The sequence below is a fragment of the Tursiops truncatus genome, chromosome 12 (genome assembly GCF_011762595.2).
Source record: "Tursiops truncatus isolate mTurTru1 chromosome 12, mTurTru1.mat.Y, whole genome shotgun sequence".
NCBI classification, from domain to species: Eukaryota; Metazoa; Chordata; class Mammalia; order Artiodactyla; family Delphinidae; genus Tursiops; species Tursiops truncatus.
Window position 1 is genome coordinate 22542265 of NC_047045.1, and position 19577 is coordinate 22561841.

Here is a 19577-nt window from a genome sequence, read left to right on the forward strand (position 1 = left end):
GTGTACTTTACAGTATTTTAACTCTTTAAAAATTAATTATTCAATATGGCCATATGGTACCTGCATATTAACCAGACAATATTATTAACCAAATCTTCCTATTCTCCAGTCATGCCAGCAAAAGTTGATTAAGTACTATAGATGCCCACATATAAGGTGAGGTTTTCTCCAAAATTATCAGAAAAGAGAGTTGCTTTGTATTTGGGTCTTTACAAAGTCAAATTACAGAGTTCTCTCTCAGTTACATAGCTTTGAGAGCAAAGTACTGTCTTGGGAAAACATTACCATGGAAATCACCTCAGTCGATGCTACTTTTAAATGCTTGTAGAGGTCACCTGAGAGAATTGCTAGAAAAGATAGCAAAGAAACAACATGAATTTAATAACTTATTCTTCATAATCACTAGTATAGATATCAATGTAAACAAGCCTTTTAAAGATAAGTTTAAAAAACAATACTGTATATGATTATGTTGCAAAGATCAAGTGTAAATACCTATAAGATGCACTGGATATCACTATTATGCAGCTGAATAATTCCCATGGGCATCTGTTATGGGCTGAATTGTGTCCTCCCCAAATTCGTATGTTGAAGCCCTCACCCCACAGTGCAACTTATTAAAAGATAGGGCCTTTAAAGAGGTAATTTAGGTTAAATGAGATCATAAGGGCTGGGCTCTAATCCAGCATGACTACTGTCCCTAAAAGAAAAGGAAGCGACACCAGGGATGCATGTATTCAGAGAAAAAAGCCATGTGAAGACACAGCAAGAAGGCGGCCATCTGCCAGCCAAGGTAAGAGGCCTCAGGAGAAACCAAACCTGCTGACACCTTGATCTCGGACTTCCAGCCTCCAGAACTGAAAGAAAATAAATTTCTGTTGTTTAAGCTGCCCAGTCAACGGTACTTTGCTCTGGCGGCCTGAGCAGACTAATACAGCATCCTATATGTTGATTCAAATGGTGGAGTTTCCCAAATGGGGTAGATGGAAGTTCAGATTATGTGCCCCAGAAACCTGCCAGATGGTTTAAAGTGGCCTTGCTCATGAGGACAAAGCAAGTGGCAAAGATGTTTGTGAAGTTTGATTGAAATTGTTTCATAAAATAAGCATGAAAAAGGTAATGTTCTAAAAATATTTTTTAATACTAAAAGTTGACGTTCAACTATTTCATCTATATTCCTTTACGTTTTTCTACTAGAGTTTGCTAAAAAATCTTTTTTTTTTTTTTGATGAGCTTTTATTGGAAGAAATGGGAGATTGCCTTGTAATTAGGCTTTCTGCAAATTTGGGTCTTTTTAAAGATTAAAGTATAGCCCTCATTAAGAAATAACATGATATTATTTAGTATAGGGATCAAATTAACTTTGGAATAAAAATGGCATTACTGTGTACAGAATTTAGTTGAGTTTCAAACAAATGCTGTTGGGATAAGTTTGGTAGGGGTTGATCCTGTAGATATATGGTATGAATAGCTATTTGTTTTTTAAATAATAGAACACTCTCCTTTATCCCATGCTCTTACATCAGTGGCCATTGTTTTCTGGTTCACAGAAAATGCTGGTATTCACTGAGTATAAATGGAGATGACCAGTGATGTGCTCCCGTTTCTTTTTTCAAAATTCAGAAACCGTGTATTTCTCATCCTAAAGAGTTACAGGTAGTCCCAAATTATGCATTTCCTTGAAAAGTTTATGCAGAAAAAAAATCAGTCTATTCCCAAGTTCCTCAGTGAAGATATCACATTACTGACTTCACTTTGAACTTGGACATGCTCCAAGGTGGAGATCCATGAAGCAGCAACTATTAAACAGGGAACACTTACACACACGTTTTCTAGGCTAGTTACCTCTATGACAAAACGGACAAAATGCATGCATATACCCTCTTCTTCAAAGTTTCCCTACCAGGGAAATTTCCTACCCAAATCAGAAGCCATTGCACCCAGTCAAAAGAGCTTTTCTGGTGAAGAGGTAAAACCTCAGGAACCACAAGAGGTAAATAAAAGGAGGAATATTATTATTGCCTTGTATTGAAATCAACATGAGGAGATGCATATAAAATAGGTAAGAGGCTATAAACTGAAGTATGAATTTTGATCGAAGTGGGGTTTAGGTGCATGTATGTTCTATGTAAATGAACTTTAGGTGCTTCCCAGTTCCACCTGGTCCAGAGAATAGAATGACACTCACCTAAGGGACATGGTTCGTATGAATAAGCATTTAGGGTCTAAAAGAGGTTGAACCACAGTGTGCCCACCTCACTGGCAGCGTGCTTTTCTAGGGGATCTCGGTAACAACTATCATCAGTTGCTATGGGTGTTTATACCTGCAGCACTGAGTATAATGCTGTGTACACAATAGGTGGTCAGTAAGTGCAAATTAAACCAGTAAGTGTCTTGTCAGTAGTTTTGGAAAGATGGAGAAGGGTGGGTGCTGTGAACTTTCTTTTCATCATAACCTTAAGTTATTTTTCATCATTCAGGTATTTCTGTAGTACAGATAGAAGAATGTGAAATTTATAGAATTACAGGCATTTATGAGAAAATCGACCAGTATATTAAATTGAATAAGATGTATGCAGCTGGAAAAATGATTCTGGAGTATTTATCAATGGCATGAGTGTCAATCTTCATGCTCACGTAGCTGCTCCTCTGGCTTTTCCTCTGTGGGGAGCTCCTGTCCGAGGCCAGCGTCAGCTGCACCATCATCCTGTCTGGCTTGTCTCCGTTCTCGGGCGTGTAGTTGCCCAGGTCATTCACCTCCCCATCACTGTAGCTGCCGTCCAGCAGGACCGCGTGTGGCTGAGGCAACCCGCAGGTGCAGGGAAGCTGCGGACACAGCAAACGCACGTTGGGATGTGAGCTCAGCATCCTCTCTCAGAAGCCCTTCCAAAGAAGCTGCCTAGTGGAGAGCATTGCCTTTTTCTAGTTTTTATTATGGGGTTGGGGGAATAACGGTGGTGGCACAGTAAACATTCTAAAACAGCAGGTAACCCGTCAACTGTTAGGAAACATCACGTCATATCAGAGACGCACAAGAAGGTTCATGATCAGATAGTCGGCATGTTCTCCATGAGATCATAAACTGATATGAGCCCTGATAAAAATGTTTACAATTATTGCATGTGTATGTGTGTGTGTGTGTGTGTGTGTGTGTGTGTGTGAGAGTGAGAGAGAGAGAGAGCGCGCGGCGGGGTTGGGGGGGGAGGGATGGGGGGGAATTTGAAAGGTGTGGCATTGTGGGGATAGTTCCTCCTATGTAGCTAGAGTTTTCTGGAGGAGATAACCATTGAATTGCAGACAGGAGGATGAAAGGGAAACCAGGTAGGAGGGAAGATGATCTGGGAAGTGATGGGAGATGTATGAGGTCACATGTGGAGGAAAATTTCCTAGAATGGAGGATATGTTTCCCTGGAAGCTTTTATATATATATAAATATGTATAATATATATTATATGTGTATATATATAAATATATATGTATATATATTTATATATTAATGTTTATTGAAGCATTTATTATAGTGGCAAAAAATGGAAACAATATACTGCCCATTAATAGGGGAATAAATCATGTTACATCCAAGGCACTTATTATTATACCACTATTAAAAAGAATGTCTTGGAAAAAGAAATTCCTGGAAGCTTCTTTTATGATACCTCTATGTTCATAAATCATTTGTTCCACTGTGTTGAACTGCCATTTATTTCTATCACTAAACTACCAACACCACCAAGATTAAAGGGACCACGTCTTAGTTAACTTGGCTTACCAGCTCCTGGTATATGGTAGGTGCCAAATAAATATTTGAATGAATGAAAGAAGTAGCCCAGAGTAAATTTCACACCGTTTTTGTTTGCTCTTCACACCAACCCATGAAGTAGGTGGAGGACGGGGTGTCATTGTCCCATTTTACAGAGGAGGTTGGACCTGGCCAGGGTCCAGAGCTAGTCCAGGCGCCCATTCCAGGGCAGACACTCCAGCTCATGGTAAAGTCACCTTCTCCTGCGGCTTCCGCTCTTTCCTCTCCTGCACGGTGGTCAGGTAGTTGACGGCCGCGTACTCCAGCACCGAGAGGAACACGAACACGAAGCTGACCCAGAGGTAGATGTCCACGGCCTTGATGTAGGACACGCGGGGCATGGAGGCGTTCACACCCGTGATGATGGTGGACATGGTCAGCACCGTGGTGATCCCTGCAGACACAGTGAGAAAGAAGCATGGGTTTGTCTTTCACCAAACCCACTGGATGGCTTCGTGCCTCTGTTCTTTCTCCCAGCTGCTCCTCTAGCCTAGAATGTCTCCATCCCTGCCCCCTCTGTCTAGCAAACACCTGCTCACCTTTCCAGTTTTAGCTTTTATGAAGCTTCTCCTGTTTCTCCATCCCCCGTGCTCACCCTCTCCCCAGCTGTGTCCCTGCATCTTCATCACAGCCTTTGCATCACTCTGTTCTTCGGCAGAGAGCCCCTGACAGGTTGGCAGGGTCTTCCCATTCAATTGCTCAAAACAAAGATTGCCGGGGACTTCCCTGGTGGCCTAACGGTAAGGATTCTGGGCTATCACTGCCCTGACCCGGATTCAATCCCTGGTCGGGGAACTGAGATCCCGCAAGTCGCGGGGCACGGCCAAAAAATAAATAAATAAAATAAAAATAAATGAATAAAAAAACAAAGATTGCATATATGAGCAGGTATGTATATTTCTTTTAACTCCTTCTCCAAAAAAGGGAAAAAAGGTACACAAGTTTTATTTTAATCTTTGTGCCCTTGTTGCTGGTGTAGCAGTCCTGGGCCTATATTACCAGCTGTCAGGGCACTTCTGGCAGAGCCCCATCCCACTATGCTGCACCTGGCTGCGCATTCTGCCATGTTGACTTGAGGACTCAGTCAATTTTACCAAGAATGATGTTAACCTCATTTATGGGAAACAGATTTTTTAAACTAGAATGTTTATTTATTGAGCACAGTAACTGTTCAAGCTACAGAACAACCGTTAAAGGCCAGGGCATCTGTCAGTGGAAATTTCCCCAAGATTTCAAATTAAGCTCAGAACATTTGCTTGGCAAACACCAAATCACAGCGGATTGGGGTCATCTTAAGGGCCAGCGCCAATCCTATTCCACTAAAACCTGGTGGGTCATCTCTCCCTTGAAGCTCCTGGACGTATTAGCAATGGTGCCGTGTGCGGAGTGGGTGCGATATTTAAAGCGGGGAAGAGAGTTGATAGCAAATAGCTGTTGATGGAAGGCTTGTAGAGTAGGGATTCTCAGACTTGAGTATGTATAGGAATTACGGGGGCGGGGTAGGGGGGGTGGTCAGTAAAACAATGATAATAATAGCTAGTTCGTGAGCTTTTTTTACGCGAATTAAGTGGGATAATGTATGTAAAACAGCCCAATACTTCACAATTAGTATTAGCTGTTACTATGTTACCTTACGGATTGAAAGCAGTGACAGACACCAATGATAAGGTGTTTTTATCTTTGTGAACTAAGGCAAAAGATCACAAAGACTTGATCAACAGATCAATGAGTAAGAAGAGGAAACCAGTCAAGACAGGAAAAGGTAATAGATGCGCAAGAAAGTGGAAAAATAACAATAAAAAAAGAAATCTGGACAAGCAATTTAAAAAAGCGAGACTTCCTAAAATCTGGTTAGTTTTCTGACTTTAACTTGAAGAATGTGGGACTTCCCTGGTGGCGCAGTGGTTAAGAAACTGCCTGCCAATGCAGGGGACATGGGTTCGAGCCCTGGTCCGGGAAGATCCCACATGTCGCGGAGCAACTAGGCCCGTGCGCCACAACTACTGAGCCTGCGCTCTGGAGCCTGCGAGCCACAACTACTGAGCCCACGCGCCTAGAGCCCAAGCTCCGCAACAAGAGAAGCCACCGCGATGGGAAGCCCGCGCACCACAACGAAGAGTAGCCCCCACTCGCCGCAACTAGAGAAAGCCGTGCACAGCAGTGAAGACTCAATGCAGCCAAAAGAAAATAAATAAATTTTTAAAAACGGAGAGATAAATTGAAGAATAATTTGCTTACAATAAAGTGCATAAATCCTAAATATTGAGCTCAATGAATTTATATATTTCTATAACTACCATACAAATCAAAATATAAAACATTTACAGAGAAAAAAATTACTGGGGGAGCTTGTTCCAAATGCAAATTCCTGGTCCTCTCTCAGAGCTTCTGATCCTGTACATGTAGATGGGACCCCGGATCCTTCATTTTAAACAATTTCCCCCAAAGACTGTCACAAAGATCCCTTGGGCCACCTTGGAGAAACCCCATTACAGAATGTGACTTTCTTAGGCAGGTGGGCAGAGAAAGCACCACAGACCAGGACCACCCACCCCAGAACTCAGCTCTAACAAGATTAAAGATGAGTTGTTTACATGGGAACCTATGGGGACCTAGAAACAGCTTTGCTGCACAGATTTTTTTTTCTTTTTTTCTTTTTTGGCCTCTATGCTTTTGGGATCTTAGTGCCCAGACCAGGGATGGAAGCCGGGCCCTCAGCCATGAAAGCACAGAGTCCTAGCCATTGGACCACCAGGGAATTCCTGCTACATAGATTCTTAATAGTGGCATTTTACCTGTGAATGAATAACAAAGTTTTTCCAAGTTATAATACCAACAGGGGTTCAGGGCCAATTTGGAAAGAATGGTTTTATCTGGAAGGAATTACTTGTATTTTCAGATATCTGGAATGTGCACTTGAGAGGTTTCTTACCTAAAGGGACTCTGGCGGGCACAGCTCTGCGGTCGATCCAGAAGGACACCCAGGACAGCATGACCATCAGGGTGGCGGGAAAGTAGGTTTGCAGCAAGAAGAAGAAGATGTGGCGACGCAACGTGAAGTTAATGTAGAGACGGTTGTACCAGCCTGGGGGACACAGGAAGAAAAGAGAACACACAGCAGAGCCACTCAGCTCCTTCATAGGACAAACTTTATTCAGAGAATCATAAATGCCTTAGATGCTTCCCTGGAAACTTACCCTACCTTTATAAAGGGGAAGTGAGAAAAAACATGGAACAGAGTGATTATACAATAACTCATACCGCATGGGTGAGTCCATCTCAAGGAATTTTGGCCCTCGTTCTGTACGTAAAGGGAACCAGGCCATTGAAGACTCTTGTTACTCAAACTACAGCACAGGGCCCAGCAGTACCGCCATCACTTGGTTGCTTGTTGGAACTGCAGACTCTCGGGCCCCGCCCCAGATCCTACTGACTCAGAACCTCCTTTTAACACTCCTCTCCACATGATTCCTGTACACGTTAAAGCTTGAGATGTATGGATTTAACAACGCCCGTTGGATTTCTTACGGGGGAAAATATGTTTGAAGTTAAAATACCAAGCTAACTACAACAATGCATTTAGGCTATGCTTTAGCTCCACCCTGTTGTTCTTTACAAGGAAATCGTACAGGGAGGAGTCGAAAGGAACAGGAGAATGGTGGAAGGAGAGGAAAAGGCAGGATAAATTTGACATGATGAGGGCTGAAAATAAAATGGGGACTTGGCAACATTAACTAGAAAACTTCGCATCCAGGACAATTTTAGTGCAACGGTTATAATTATAACAGCTCCAAAAAGTGACTGTGGAGGTGCTTCCGGACTGCCTGTGTCCTTCTCAAATTCGTGTGTTGAAACCTAATCCTCTATGTGATGGTATTTGGAGGTGGGGGCCTTTGGGAGGTGATTACATCATGAACGGGATTGCTGCCCTTATAACATGTGTCTCGGAGAGCTCCGTCGCCTCTTCCCCCATGTGAGGACACAGTGTGTCTCTGAACTAGGGAGCGGGCTCTCATAGACACTGAATCTGCCAGGACCTTGATTTTGGACTTCCTAGCCTCCAGAACTGTGCGAAATAAATTTCTGTTGTTTGGAAGCTACCCAGTCTATGGTACTTTGTTATAGCAGCCTGAAATGGACTCACGCAAGGAGGAAGGTCAAAATGCTAAGAGTCAAAGGAATGGGGGATCCCCCAAAGGACCAAGACTGGTGGGTGATGTATGCAAAAGCTAAGAGACGCGGGATCGCCACGTGTTGGAAGGGAGCAGTGCCCTCTGTTACAGATCAGAGAGACTCAAACGGTGGTACTTCTCTGGGTAGTCAACCATGCGATGTTTTAGCAACAGAAACTGCATAAAGATTAGAGCAAAATCAGCCTGAAAGGTAATTGGTCAAGAAAGAGGCAAGGGTTGGAGAGAGTGAAGCTCAGCTGTAACCTCAGCGGCCAAGAGGAATACCACAGCGCCTGCCCTCAGGCAACGTCGGGCGGTGGGGGGTGGGGTGGGGGGGAGGGTTGGCAAGCTTGCCCAGGCCCTTGGTTCAGAAAGCAACAACATTGCCCACAGAGAATGACCAATGACGAGTAGTTCCTGCACCGTGGCTCACCAAGAGGGTCGTGCAAGCCGTATGGTAGGAGGGGATTGGTTAAGGGAGAAGCACTCAAAGGGGCTGAAGCCAAGAGAACGTGAACGGAAAACAATAAACCTGAAATTGGACTATTTCTTGCCCATAGGAGAGGGCGCTCTGGGAGTTATATCAGGGTGAGATTCCTGCTGCTAAACTGGAGATGCTGTCGTCTCAAACAGACCTCCCCATGGGGTTTATGTTGGAGCCCTTACCAGCATTTTCTAGGTTATCACTTCTGATGCTTTGGAAGTATCAAAAAATCACCCCCACCCAATGCTCACCACCCTCTAGACCTGATCTAGAAGTCCAGATCCTTGGTTTCAAATCCAAGTGGCACAGGCTCTGCTCACTTGACCACAAATTCACAGGCTTTCTGAGATGGAGGATGCCCCGCCCCTCTCTTAGCCCCGCCCTCTCTTAGCCCCGCCCCCACCTGTGCTGCTGTAGAAGGCCAGTTTGGTGGTGGTGTGGAACTCCTGGATGAGGAACTGGGAGAGTGAGATCCGCTCATCTGTCTTTAAAGAGTCATTGCCTTTCTTCCAGTATAGCATGAGGTCGTCTTCCGTGTAGGCATCTGGAAAGACAGAGACAGCGTCAGACGCCAGGAAAGACGATGAGCCTGTGAGGCTCTGTGGGGATTGGGATAAGATGGTCTGAATAAACAAACCGCAGTCTAAATGAAGCAAAAGTAAATCCAAAAAGACAAATCTAATTCTCCTCGGCCTTCCAAAAGTCATCAGGGCAAAGCCCTCAGGCCTAAATGATCATCGCTGCAAAAGCGCTCACCCCTCAATTCAGCCTCAAACCAGATGAAATTGCTATACTTGTAGACCAGAAACTACAATTTGCTCTTTTAAAAAATTTGTTTGCAGGTTAAATAGCGGCAACATTTCATATGGTTCAGCTTTCTAAACCATGGGTGATTTACACCTTTCTTCTTTCAAAGGGTGACGATGCATTATTGATGGCAAATACCTTTGTTCCTTTGTTGTTCTTTTCTTGTTTTTAGCGGCATGTGGGATCTTCCCGGACTGGGGCACGAACCCGCGTCCCCTGCATCGGCAGGCGGACTCTCAGCCACTGCGCCACCAGGGAAGCCCGGCAAATACCTTTAAACACTCTCTCAGGTAATAAGGGCTGCATTCCAGCAAGAAAGGACCCATAAAGAGATGCAGCAGAACAAGTTCCTTCTCTGCAGGCTTCCGGTTGCTCCGGCCCGGGGTAGAATCAGAGCGATTCCCCTGAGGATTGCTTCCCCTCTGGCGCTACGCTTCCCCACCCTGCCCACCTGGCTGAGCACACCACCTACCCCAACCAAGCAGACCTACCTGCTGCGGGGGCAGAACTGGGATAACACCCTCAGGGGTTGCCGGTCCAGTCTGCTCGTGTGTAAACAGTTCTTTCTGGGGCTCCCTGAGGCTCTATTTTATTCCTCTTTTATTCTGCCTCTAACCCTTGACCTGTGTGACGGCTGCTTTCACGTGTCCCCTTGGCCAGGCTATAGTAAGAACCCAGTGATTCAATCCGACACTAATCCAGGTGCTGCTGGGAAGATGCTTTGTAGTTGTGACATCCACAACCAGTTCATGTGAAGTAAAGGCGATGACCCAGATTAATCTGGGTGGGCCTGATCCAATCAGTTGAAAGGCCTTAAGAGCGGACCTGAGGTTTCCCAGAGGAAGAAGACATTCCACCTGTGGGCAGCAGGGTGGGCTCCTGCCCGAGAGTCCCCAGCCTGCCCTTCCCCATGGCCCGCCTTGCAGGTGATCGCCGAGCCCTACGCTCCGGTCCCCTGTACTAACTCTCTCCCTGTGTATCTCCTATGGTTCTGCTTCTCTGGTGGAACCCTGACAGATGCTGCCGCCTGGGTATTGTGGGGAAAGCAAGGTTCTGGAGCCAACGATTAGTCCTTCACTGTGTTACGCCCCTCCTCTGTGTAATGGAGATCACAGGGAGCTTGGGAGGATTAAAGGACAGAGCAGGTGGAAAGCCGTGGTGCAGGAAGCAGTCACCCCCTTGGTTCTGGGGTTTATTCCCCCTGGTCCCACACTAAGCGTCCTGCAGTGCTGTCCATGCGGCCCCTGCTACATGGGGGTCCACGTCCCTGCGCTCCTTGGCCCTGGTTGACTGGAGCCAGGGGACCCCTGCTGCACCACCACCGCCCGGGGAGGCTTACCAAGGTGCCCTGGGCCAACATGACTCCTTACGGGACTTTGACACAGGCTGAGACGTGGCAGTGGGTGTGTGTTGGTTCGGGAGAAGTATAGGAATGGGAGTCATGGGAGGGTCCAGACTGTGCCCATAAGAGGAAACGTTTTGGCAGAGATTGGGGCATGGGGGCAGGTTCGCAGAGAGCTAGAGATGCCAGCGGCTAGTCCTGGATGCTGCCGCAGCCTTGCTCTTCCTGGGGCTGGTGTTTAACTTTCCAGGGCGTGTGTGTGTGTGTGTGTGTGTGTGTGTGTGTGTGTGTGTGTGTGTTGTGTGTGTGTGTGTGTGTGTGTGTGTGTGTGTGTGTCTGTGTGTGTGTGTCTGTGTGTGTCTGTGCGTGTGTGTGTGTGTGTGTGTGTGCGCGCGCGCACCAAAGTTCAAAGCCATTGCCATGGGCATTAAAAGGGTCAGTTATGGGAATAGAAGGTTTGAGTCCCAAATTTGTTTCCGATTTTCAAACTTACCCCAGACTTCGCTTCTATCTAAAAAGTCATTTTAAAAGCATAGGCACGATTAGGAACACGTCCTGCTCCTGTTGAGGGTCAGAGGTGTTTAGAGTAACTTCAGATGCGTGTGTGGATATCCGGGCACAAGTCTACTCACAGCTCTCAATTTCGAGCGAGCACGTTTGTGTGTCCAGGGGAAACCGGCTGAAGTCCATGTTGCACATGGCGGTCACTGTAACCCTAGAAACAAAAAGACAAAATCCAAGTGTGCAGAGGCTGCAAAGTACAAGTGCAAAATGATAAAACAAGCAGAAAGCCCTCTGCTTCCTCCCAATACAACTGCCTCCTTCTTGTAATTCATAAGCAGTGTGCCAGGATTTAGAGAACCAAGCATCTTATGTGTGATACCCACATTGGAGTACTCTTGGGTGTTTATGTTTAACCCCAGGGTCAGTGTGGGGAAAACAATGATTGCACTAAACTCCTATCACATGCAAGCATTGTAGTAAAGCAATGGTCTCATTCGATAAAACAATGTGAAATCACAACTCATCTGATATGGTTCCTTAAACCACAGGAGCATTTATGGCTCTCCTGTTTCAGATCATTCAAATTCTTCTTTTACTGATTTTATTGATATTCAATATTTGTGTCCAGTGTCTTAGAGATAATATTCATGAAGTACTTATGCCAGTTGCCAAATCGGCACTTTTTTTTTTACAATGTTGATATTTCTATATTGATAATAACGTCTACTAGTGGACGCAGGTGTTTTTAATGGGTAATTCCATGGAGATCACAGTAATGGAAAAACACTGGAAGATCTTACGGTATCAACATGCAAGCACTTGTTGGCATCTAACGGTTTTGCTTCAGAGTTTACACAGGAAAGTAAGATTCTGCATCAGAGAAGAAGCAAATACAGATTGTCAGTCATGGAAGAAAGACCTCCCGCCCAGTGTGGAATCCCATGGCGGGTTACGATTAACAGTCATTGGCTAGTGAACATACTATTTTTCCTTCAACCACAGAAAATTGGTTATGTATAAGTTGTAAAAATTATCTGGATAATTCACGGCCAAAAAGAAAAAAATTCACTTGTAAATGGAAATTTCAAGGAAAAGAGCTTTCTTGAAGAAATTAATTATCCATATATTCACCTTATTTTCCTCGTTCCATTTGAGTGTTGGAATGGTCGTGTTCTGGGAGGGTTTCTGTATTGTTAACAGCTGGGTCATCTCATCTCCCCTAGAAATACTGATATACAGGATGTTTTTGGGGGGTTGTCAGGCTGGCCCCTGACTTGGACACTTAGTGGGTAGCCAGCCTCCCATTTCTCCGGGCACATCACCAGATAACCACACCTGATAGCATCACCAGCAAGAAAGAAACTAGGAACTAAGCTTGGAGACACTTGTGGCACACTTTGGGGACATGAAATGTCAAATGCAGGCAGTTTTTGCTGTGAACAAAAGGATTAAATAGCTCTACTCTCTGTATCAGTAGGTACAGGAACAGATGTTTTTAGAACCACAGACATCATCAGACTGGTTCTTGGCACCCTGACTTGATGCTTTTCCACTTGCAGCCCACACACTGAACAAGCACAGTGTGTGGTGTGATCTCACCCGTGTTTATTATTATGCTTCCCACAAGTCCCTTTAAACTGTTCCAGTGGGAGGATCGTCCCCTGTCTTGGATGAAAACTTGCCAGGTCCTGGGATTTTCCTGCTTACTCTCATGTGACAGGCAGTCAAAACCCTCAGAAGTAACAAAACACATTTCGCTTCCGAAATTAAAAGAATTTTGGTCCGAGATATTAATCAACACTTCAAATTTCATTCACATTGAGACTTCTTCTCCCCGTCCCCGGCTAAGGCAGAGCTGACATTTGAGTGGTCCGTGTCTGCCCATCTCTGGTCGCCTCCTACCTACGTGGGCGGAAGTGAGGGCGGTGGGGGGGGGCAGGACAGTTCTCTGGTGAGGGTGGCTTCAAGCTCTCTGGGCCTGCTATGCAGTTGAAGCGGAGACTTTCTTTCCTGTGTCCTTCATTCCCACCGCTGGACACCAGCAGCCTTCAGCCGCATTTCCCATGCCAGCTCTTGGCTCACCCACTGTCCATCCCACACACGCTGAACTACTCCCAACAACCCTGGTAATGCAGACCGAGCCCACCTGGCTCTGCCCCTAGGTGGTTAGGTAGCTCTTCTCTCGCCCACTAACTGCAGTGTCCCCCAACTGTAGGCACACATGCTCCAAGCTCTCCAAGTGGTCCCCGTGGTCCCACTGCAGGCCCGCTCATGCAGTGCCCCCAGCTCTCCCCCAAAACATCTCTTCCTCCCACAATCACTGACTCTCATATCTTGAAGCTGACTGGGAATTCAAGAGCCATGGGATTGGTTTTTCAAGCTACCTAGTGTTTTGGTCTAGTCCTCTGAATCCCTGGTGTTATTCGATCGGGTTATTTTGTTGGTGGTTGTTGAGCTGAAGATGTCTTGGCAGCTGCCTCAGATGTGAGGACTCCTGGGAGAATCAACCCAACATGGCTTGGGGAAGGGGTTGCACACCCTTGAGCCACCTGGGTACTCCTGTGAGAGGAGGTATTTCAGGCCCTGCAGAGGAATACTCCATGACCCTGCTCTGAGTCTGGTATCTAACTGCTTAGATTCCAAGCCAGCATGAGGAATGAAGGCTTATTATAAATATTCCTTTGGGAGATGGGGGCGGAAAGTCAGCTTCGACACTGCCACCTCTGACTCTAAAGATACACTGCATCCACGCAGACGCCCCCTACGTAGGCACTGGTGTGCGGATTCAGCTTTACCGAAACCAAGTCTGTAAAACTGAAATGTACCATCAGCACAGCACAGCACAGAAGGAGTCAATCTCAGGCAGCAGCTGAGTCGCTTCTCTGTGAAGGCCTGAGCTCATCTCCACACGCCCTCCCAGGGGGAGGCGAGCACCACAAGTTTCTAAATTGGGCGTACAGGGAAAGCCCCACTGCATGCCTGTGCTTAAGGAAAGCTTCCCCACGTCAGTGCTTGATGAGCAATTAAACATTTCTAAGGCTACTGCACAGCACAGGGAATAGAGCCCATATTTTCTAATAACTGTAAATGGAGTATAGACTATAAAAATATTGAACCACTATGTTGTACACCTGAAACTAATGTAATATTGTAAATCAGCTATACTTTAATAAATAAATAAATAAATGAAAGAAAGAAACATTTCTAAGGTATCTAAGCTTGTGAGAAGATCTTATTCTTTATGTTTTCAAAGTGATGCTCAAAATAGCATTTAAAATCATCAAGCGGCCCAGGGTCCCCATAGTTTCTCAAGGAGAACACCAGGGAGAAGGGACAAAAAACAAGCCTGAGCTGGCCAGGCAAGGTAAACAATTTTTTTTCTAAACCAAAATTTCAAATCGGAAATTGGGAATCGGAGGAGTTGAAGGAGGCAGGTCTTTGAGAAGAATACGTTAGCTACTTCTCTGACCCCTACTAGAGAAATAAAACTTTCATTAAACGTTTGAAATTGAACTTGAATAGGGCATAAATCATAAGCACCAGCCTGAGAAATTTCCCCAAGTGTATTTGCAAGACGAAATAATTCTTTAAAATGTTTACTCTGGGGCTTCCCTGGTGGCACAGTGGTTAAGAATCCGCCTGCCAATGCAGGGGACATGGGTTCGCGCCCCGGTCCAGGAAGATCCCACATGCTGCGGAGCAACTAAGCCCATGCGCCACGATTACTGAGCCTGCGTGCTACAACTACTGAGCCCAATGAAGAGTAGCCCCCCTTCGCCACAGCTAGAGAGCCCACGTGCAGCAACGAAGACCCAACGCAGCCAAAGGTAGATAAATAAATAAATAAATAAATGTTTACTCGTGTGTAGAGTTAGGTTTTCTTGATGTTGAAAAGTCGGCAGCTCCTGGAAAGTTAGAAGCTAAGCTGTTCAAAGCCAAAAAGCAGAATTCCCTGGCGGTCCATGGTTAGGACTCCGCTTCGACTGCAGGGGGCACCAGTTCCATCCCTGCTGGGGAACTAAAATCCCACAAGCCACGTGGCGTGGCCAGAAAAAAAGGTAAAAGCAAAACTGCTGTGGTGGGACCAGTGATGTTCTTGGTTGACAAAAGTTTTCCCTTCCTCCCAGCTTCGGGAGTAAGAGGACTCCGAGGGAAAGAGGGAGGCCAGAAAGGGCTCACCTGAGGCTGTAGAGCACTTTGCCGTCGGGCTGGACCCGCAGCATCACGTTGTCCGTGGTGGTGTCGTGGATGAAGGAGCGCTTGGAGTGCACGAAAAACATGTCGGGGACCCAGATCTTCTTCACCAGCCGACCGTCAAACGTCATGCTGAGGTTTTTGGTGCTCGGGAAGGACAGCCTCTCGTCCTTCCAGTAGTGCCGCAGGTAGAGGGTCATCGTGAAGTCCTGGGGGGCGAGGGCAGAGAGGGAGACCCCACCCACTGAACAGCTGGGTGATGGCAGGACCCTCTGTACCCCAGGCTGGGGAGGAAACTGAGCCCGGGAAGGCCTTGCTTCTAGTCCCTGGGGTTTGCTGCCGCAGGAGGCTCTCGAACCCTGCTTGGGGCAGGGGGACTCAGCAAGAGGCTCTACAGAGCGGGGACCTGAGCCCCACTCCATCCTCTGACACTCGCCTCCGCTGGGCAAAGGCTGCTACCGCCGGCAATGAGACCCAGAGCCTGAGGGCTCCCAGCCCACGCACAGGGCCAGCCCCAAATGCCAGACAGTTCAAGCCTCTGGAAGCAGCCCTCAGCCAGGGAGTGGAGCTGGGGGAAGGGTTGGGAGATGGATAAGTAACCCAGCTCCCGGCCCCTCAGCTGCGACAACGCTGAGGTGAGTTCTTTGCTGACTCGGAGTACCCCCAAGGGACCGAGTCTCACGTAGATCTGGTTGGATGGCATGGCCCTTTCTGCTTCCTTCCCTTCCCCTGTCCCCAGCCTCTTGTGTTTCCCGGGATCGCCTGCAATAAACTGCTCGTGCTGGAATGCTTGTCTCAGGTCTGCTTCTTGGGGAACCGAAACTAAGATAAGGCCCTACAAAGTCCTGTAAGTCAAGGAGCTGTGGAAGGTTCTATCTTTTATCTAAGCCCACTAAAAAGGAAAAACAAAGCAAACTTTTGCTTTGTCTGCATTTTCACAGCCAGACACAGAATCCACAGCAGTAGCATATATCTGGATCCTTGGACCCTGCTGTTTGTGTTGGAGAGCCTTTGCCCGGAGAACAATCCCAGTGGCAAGACCCTGGACACTGGGGCAGGGAAGATCATGTTTGTCATCTGGCTCTGTTTCATACCAATTGTGTAGCTTTGAGCAAGTGTCTCAACCTCCCTGAACTGTAAAACGAGTGTGGGAATTCCCACCACCTGGGGAGTTATGAGCCTGGTGAATTCTGGTGTGTGGAGCTCCTGGCCCGGCATAGGCCCTGTGGGAATCTCCCTGTCTGCAGCTCTGGTTAGAGAAGCACTTACCATGTCGACCTCTGAGATGCTGTCCAAGCTCTCCACCTGCACATCCACGCCAACAGGAATGGCCGGGCCTGGGGACAGGGCACAGCAAGAGCATTTATTCTTTTCACTTGAACTCTGACTGTGAATGAGACAGGCGTAAGGAGCATTTCCCCTGGAACCTCCGTGTCTTGTCAGATTTGAAGGTTTGGTGTCCCACATGCCAGGATAACCAGAGATAAAAGGGTGGAGTCATGGGCTGGCTCCCTAGAATATTCCAACTAAGGTGAAAAGAAATGTTTTTGGTCTGAATCATCCAGGTGATTCTGAAACAATTAGATTAATATAAAGCATCTGTCTTTGGTTACACATGCTCATCTAAGGGGAGGATGAAGACCTAGATCAAAGTCAGGTCCCATCTAAGGAGTTACTCTTCAGCATGAGGTCACACATTTTATATTTTTATATTTACCTCCTGGTTTTGTACCCTCTTTCATCCTGGAAGCCAATGTCTCTGGCCATAAGAAAGGCATTGCTTGGTAAATCAGTGCCCAAAGTCATATTCAAAACATTAGCCAAGCCCACAGATCTGCTTCTTTGCTACATGATGGAGTAGCTTCCATGGGGGATGTGATACACTGGGATGGATATGAAAACATTAGATTTGGGGGGGGGTGTTTATAGGCCATAAACACAATATTCATAAAGAGAAAGAAAGTATTATAAGGGAAGTAAACTGTTGCCTCTTTTCCTCCCTGCTTTCAGGCGTGTAGGGCAGGCATGGAACACACTTAGATCATCACAGAGTAAAAAGGTGGGTTTGGATCCAACAGCAGCTGATTATGGACTGGACAGAAACTCCCTTCCAGAACCTGTTTATTCTTTAGGCAAAGGTGACTGGAAGAAATAAAAGGCATGAGAATGATTTCTGAAATAAATTTTTTTTTTTTCCAGGGAAAAAACCCATAACGATGAAAACCCTATTTGACACTAAGAAAGCTGAAACCTGGCAGCTGCAGGCTAAGCTTCAGAGGGCTTTGGCATCCCTCAGCACTAAATCATTATTTTCTCTAACTACTTTCATTTAATTAAACCCAGCAGACCACACTCTGCCCTTGGATGTGGACCCAGAGTTCTGTCTGCCAGCTCCCAGACGAGAACAAATTTAGTCCAAGATCGTGCTTTCCGAGCATTTTCGGGAGGCAGCTTTGGGATGCAGCTGCCCTGTCTTCCCATTGCCGTCCTCACAGCCAGCTGCTGGGCTCCCCGATGCTGAGCCATCCCTGTCAGCAGTGGCCCGAGCACAGCTCGGCTGGGCTGGCCTGGCCACCAACCAGCAGCCGCCTCCCAAGAATGCGTTCAGCAGAGCCCAGGGCAGGCCGGCCAGGGGAGGTGCTCAGATGATGCTGGGGGCTCAGGGGCCTTGTTCACCAAGCACAACCAAGGCAGACTTGAATGCAGGGAGCGACGTTGAGCGGACCCTTGGCTTGACTTCTGCCCACAGACAGAGAGAAGGACCTGTAGAAAGAAGACAAGCCCCCACAGTGCGTGTTTCATACCTCCAAAGCCAGGCCTCATGCTGAAATCGTGGTCATCTATCCTCAGGAGCTGTTCTGACTTTGTCAGTGGCGATTTGGTAATATCAGGGCTGCGTTTAAGAACTGGGCTGCAGAGGGGGAGAAAACAGGTTGATCACATAACCTAATTAAGCCAGATAAAACCCATTTGCATTCAGACTTGATCTTGACAGGTTTGATGGGATGTGTTATTTCTTCTTTAAAGCTGATGGAAATCCTCTCTTCCTCCAGCTTTCTGGATAAATGAACTGACCCAGAAGGTCCAAGACAGGGGTTTAGGAGTGTGAATGAGGGACTTTAAAAATACCAACATCCAGGCCCCATCTTAGAGGTGCTGATTTGTGTGGTCTGGGAATAGGGCCTGGACATTGGTGTTTTTAAAAGCTTCCCAGATGATTTTAATGTGTAACCAAGGCTGAGAACTGCTGGTCCTGGGCTTACTAATAAGTCTAACTCACCCAAAGTTCCTCGGCCATTTTGGGCAGGTTGGAGCTAGAGGAGAGAGGTGGCGGGTGTGGGCTGAGCCCAGCTCCCTTGGCCTCTGCTGGCCCATCCTGTGGAGGGAGCATGGACTTGCCCTTGGGTCAAATGCCAATCATCCTGGCTCCCTGGGAGGCAGTTTCTTGTGCTTCTGCTTCTGAATAGCATCTAGGGCCATTTTAATTTATTTTCACTTTTTCTAAATAGGCATTATATTTGCAGGGTTTGACAATTTTTTAAAACAGAAATACAGTGAAAAGTTGGCCTCTTACCTGTGCCTCCACCCATCCCATTCCCCCATCCTCTGGTACCTCTCTTATTGGTTTCTGGTCTATCTGTCCAGAGTATCTTGTAGGTACAAGTAAATACAAATATATATTCTTAGATCTCCTACTTTTTTCCAGTTTCACTGAAATATAATTAACACATAACATTGTCTTAGTTTTAGGTGTACAACATGATGATTTGATACATGCATACTTTGCGGTAAAATTATCACTGCAATAAATCTAGTTAACATCATCACCTTACATAGTCACAGATTTGTTTTTTCCTTGTGATGAGAAACTTTGAGCTACTCTCTTAGCAGCTTTCAAATATACAATACAGTATTGGTGACTATGTCACCATGCTGTACATTACCTCCTCAGGACTTATTTATCTTATAACTGGAAGCTCGTACCTTTTGATCCCCTTCACCCATTTCACCCACACCCTATCCCCACCTGTGGCAACCACCTGTCTGTTCTCTTGTGTCTACAAGTTCGTTTTTTCAGATCCCACATAGAAGTGAGATCACACAGTATTTGTCATCCACGTTGTCACAAAGGGTCTCCTATTTTTATACACAAAGTTTACATATTATATAAACTCTTATACTTTTTCTTTCTTTCTTTATATATGACTTGGATTTTTTTCCCATAGCAAAATGTCCTAAGCCTCATATTCTGTTTCGCACTGCACAGTGTTCCAC

At 46.2% G+C, this 19577-nt stretch overlaps 1 protein-coding gene across 2 annotated transcripts in view; it reads right to left on the minus strand.

Moving 5' to 3' along the window:
- Positions 1-357: 357 nt before the first annotated feature.
- Positions 358-19577, minus strand: part of GABRR1 (gamma-aminobutyric acid type A receptor subunit rho1) — a 42087-nt gene continuing 22867 nt past the window's right edge. For both annotated transcript variants that reach the window (XM_073789424.1, XM_004323670.3), the window contains exons 3-10: positions 18107-18213; positions 16572-16639; positions 15288-15511; positions 11237-11319; positions 8859-8999; positions 6732-6884; positions 3997-4193; positions 358-2826 (exon numbers count right to left, since the gene is read on the minus strand). In XM_073789424.1, coding sequence (XP_073645525.1) covers positions 2533-2826; positions 3997-4193; positions 6732-6884; positions 8859-8999; positions 11237-11319; positions 15288-15511; positions 16572-16639; positions 18107-18213 — 1267 coding nt within the window. In that variant the 3' untranslated portion in view covers positions 358-2532. The remainder of the gene's footprint in view (positions 2827-3996; positions 4194-6731; positions 6885-8858; positions 9000-11236; positions 11320-15287; positions 15512-16571; positions 16640-18106; positions 18214-19577) is intronic.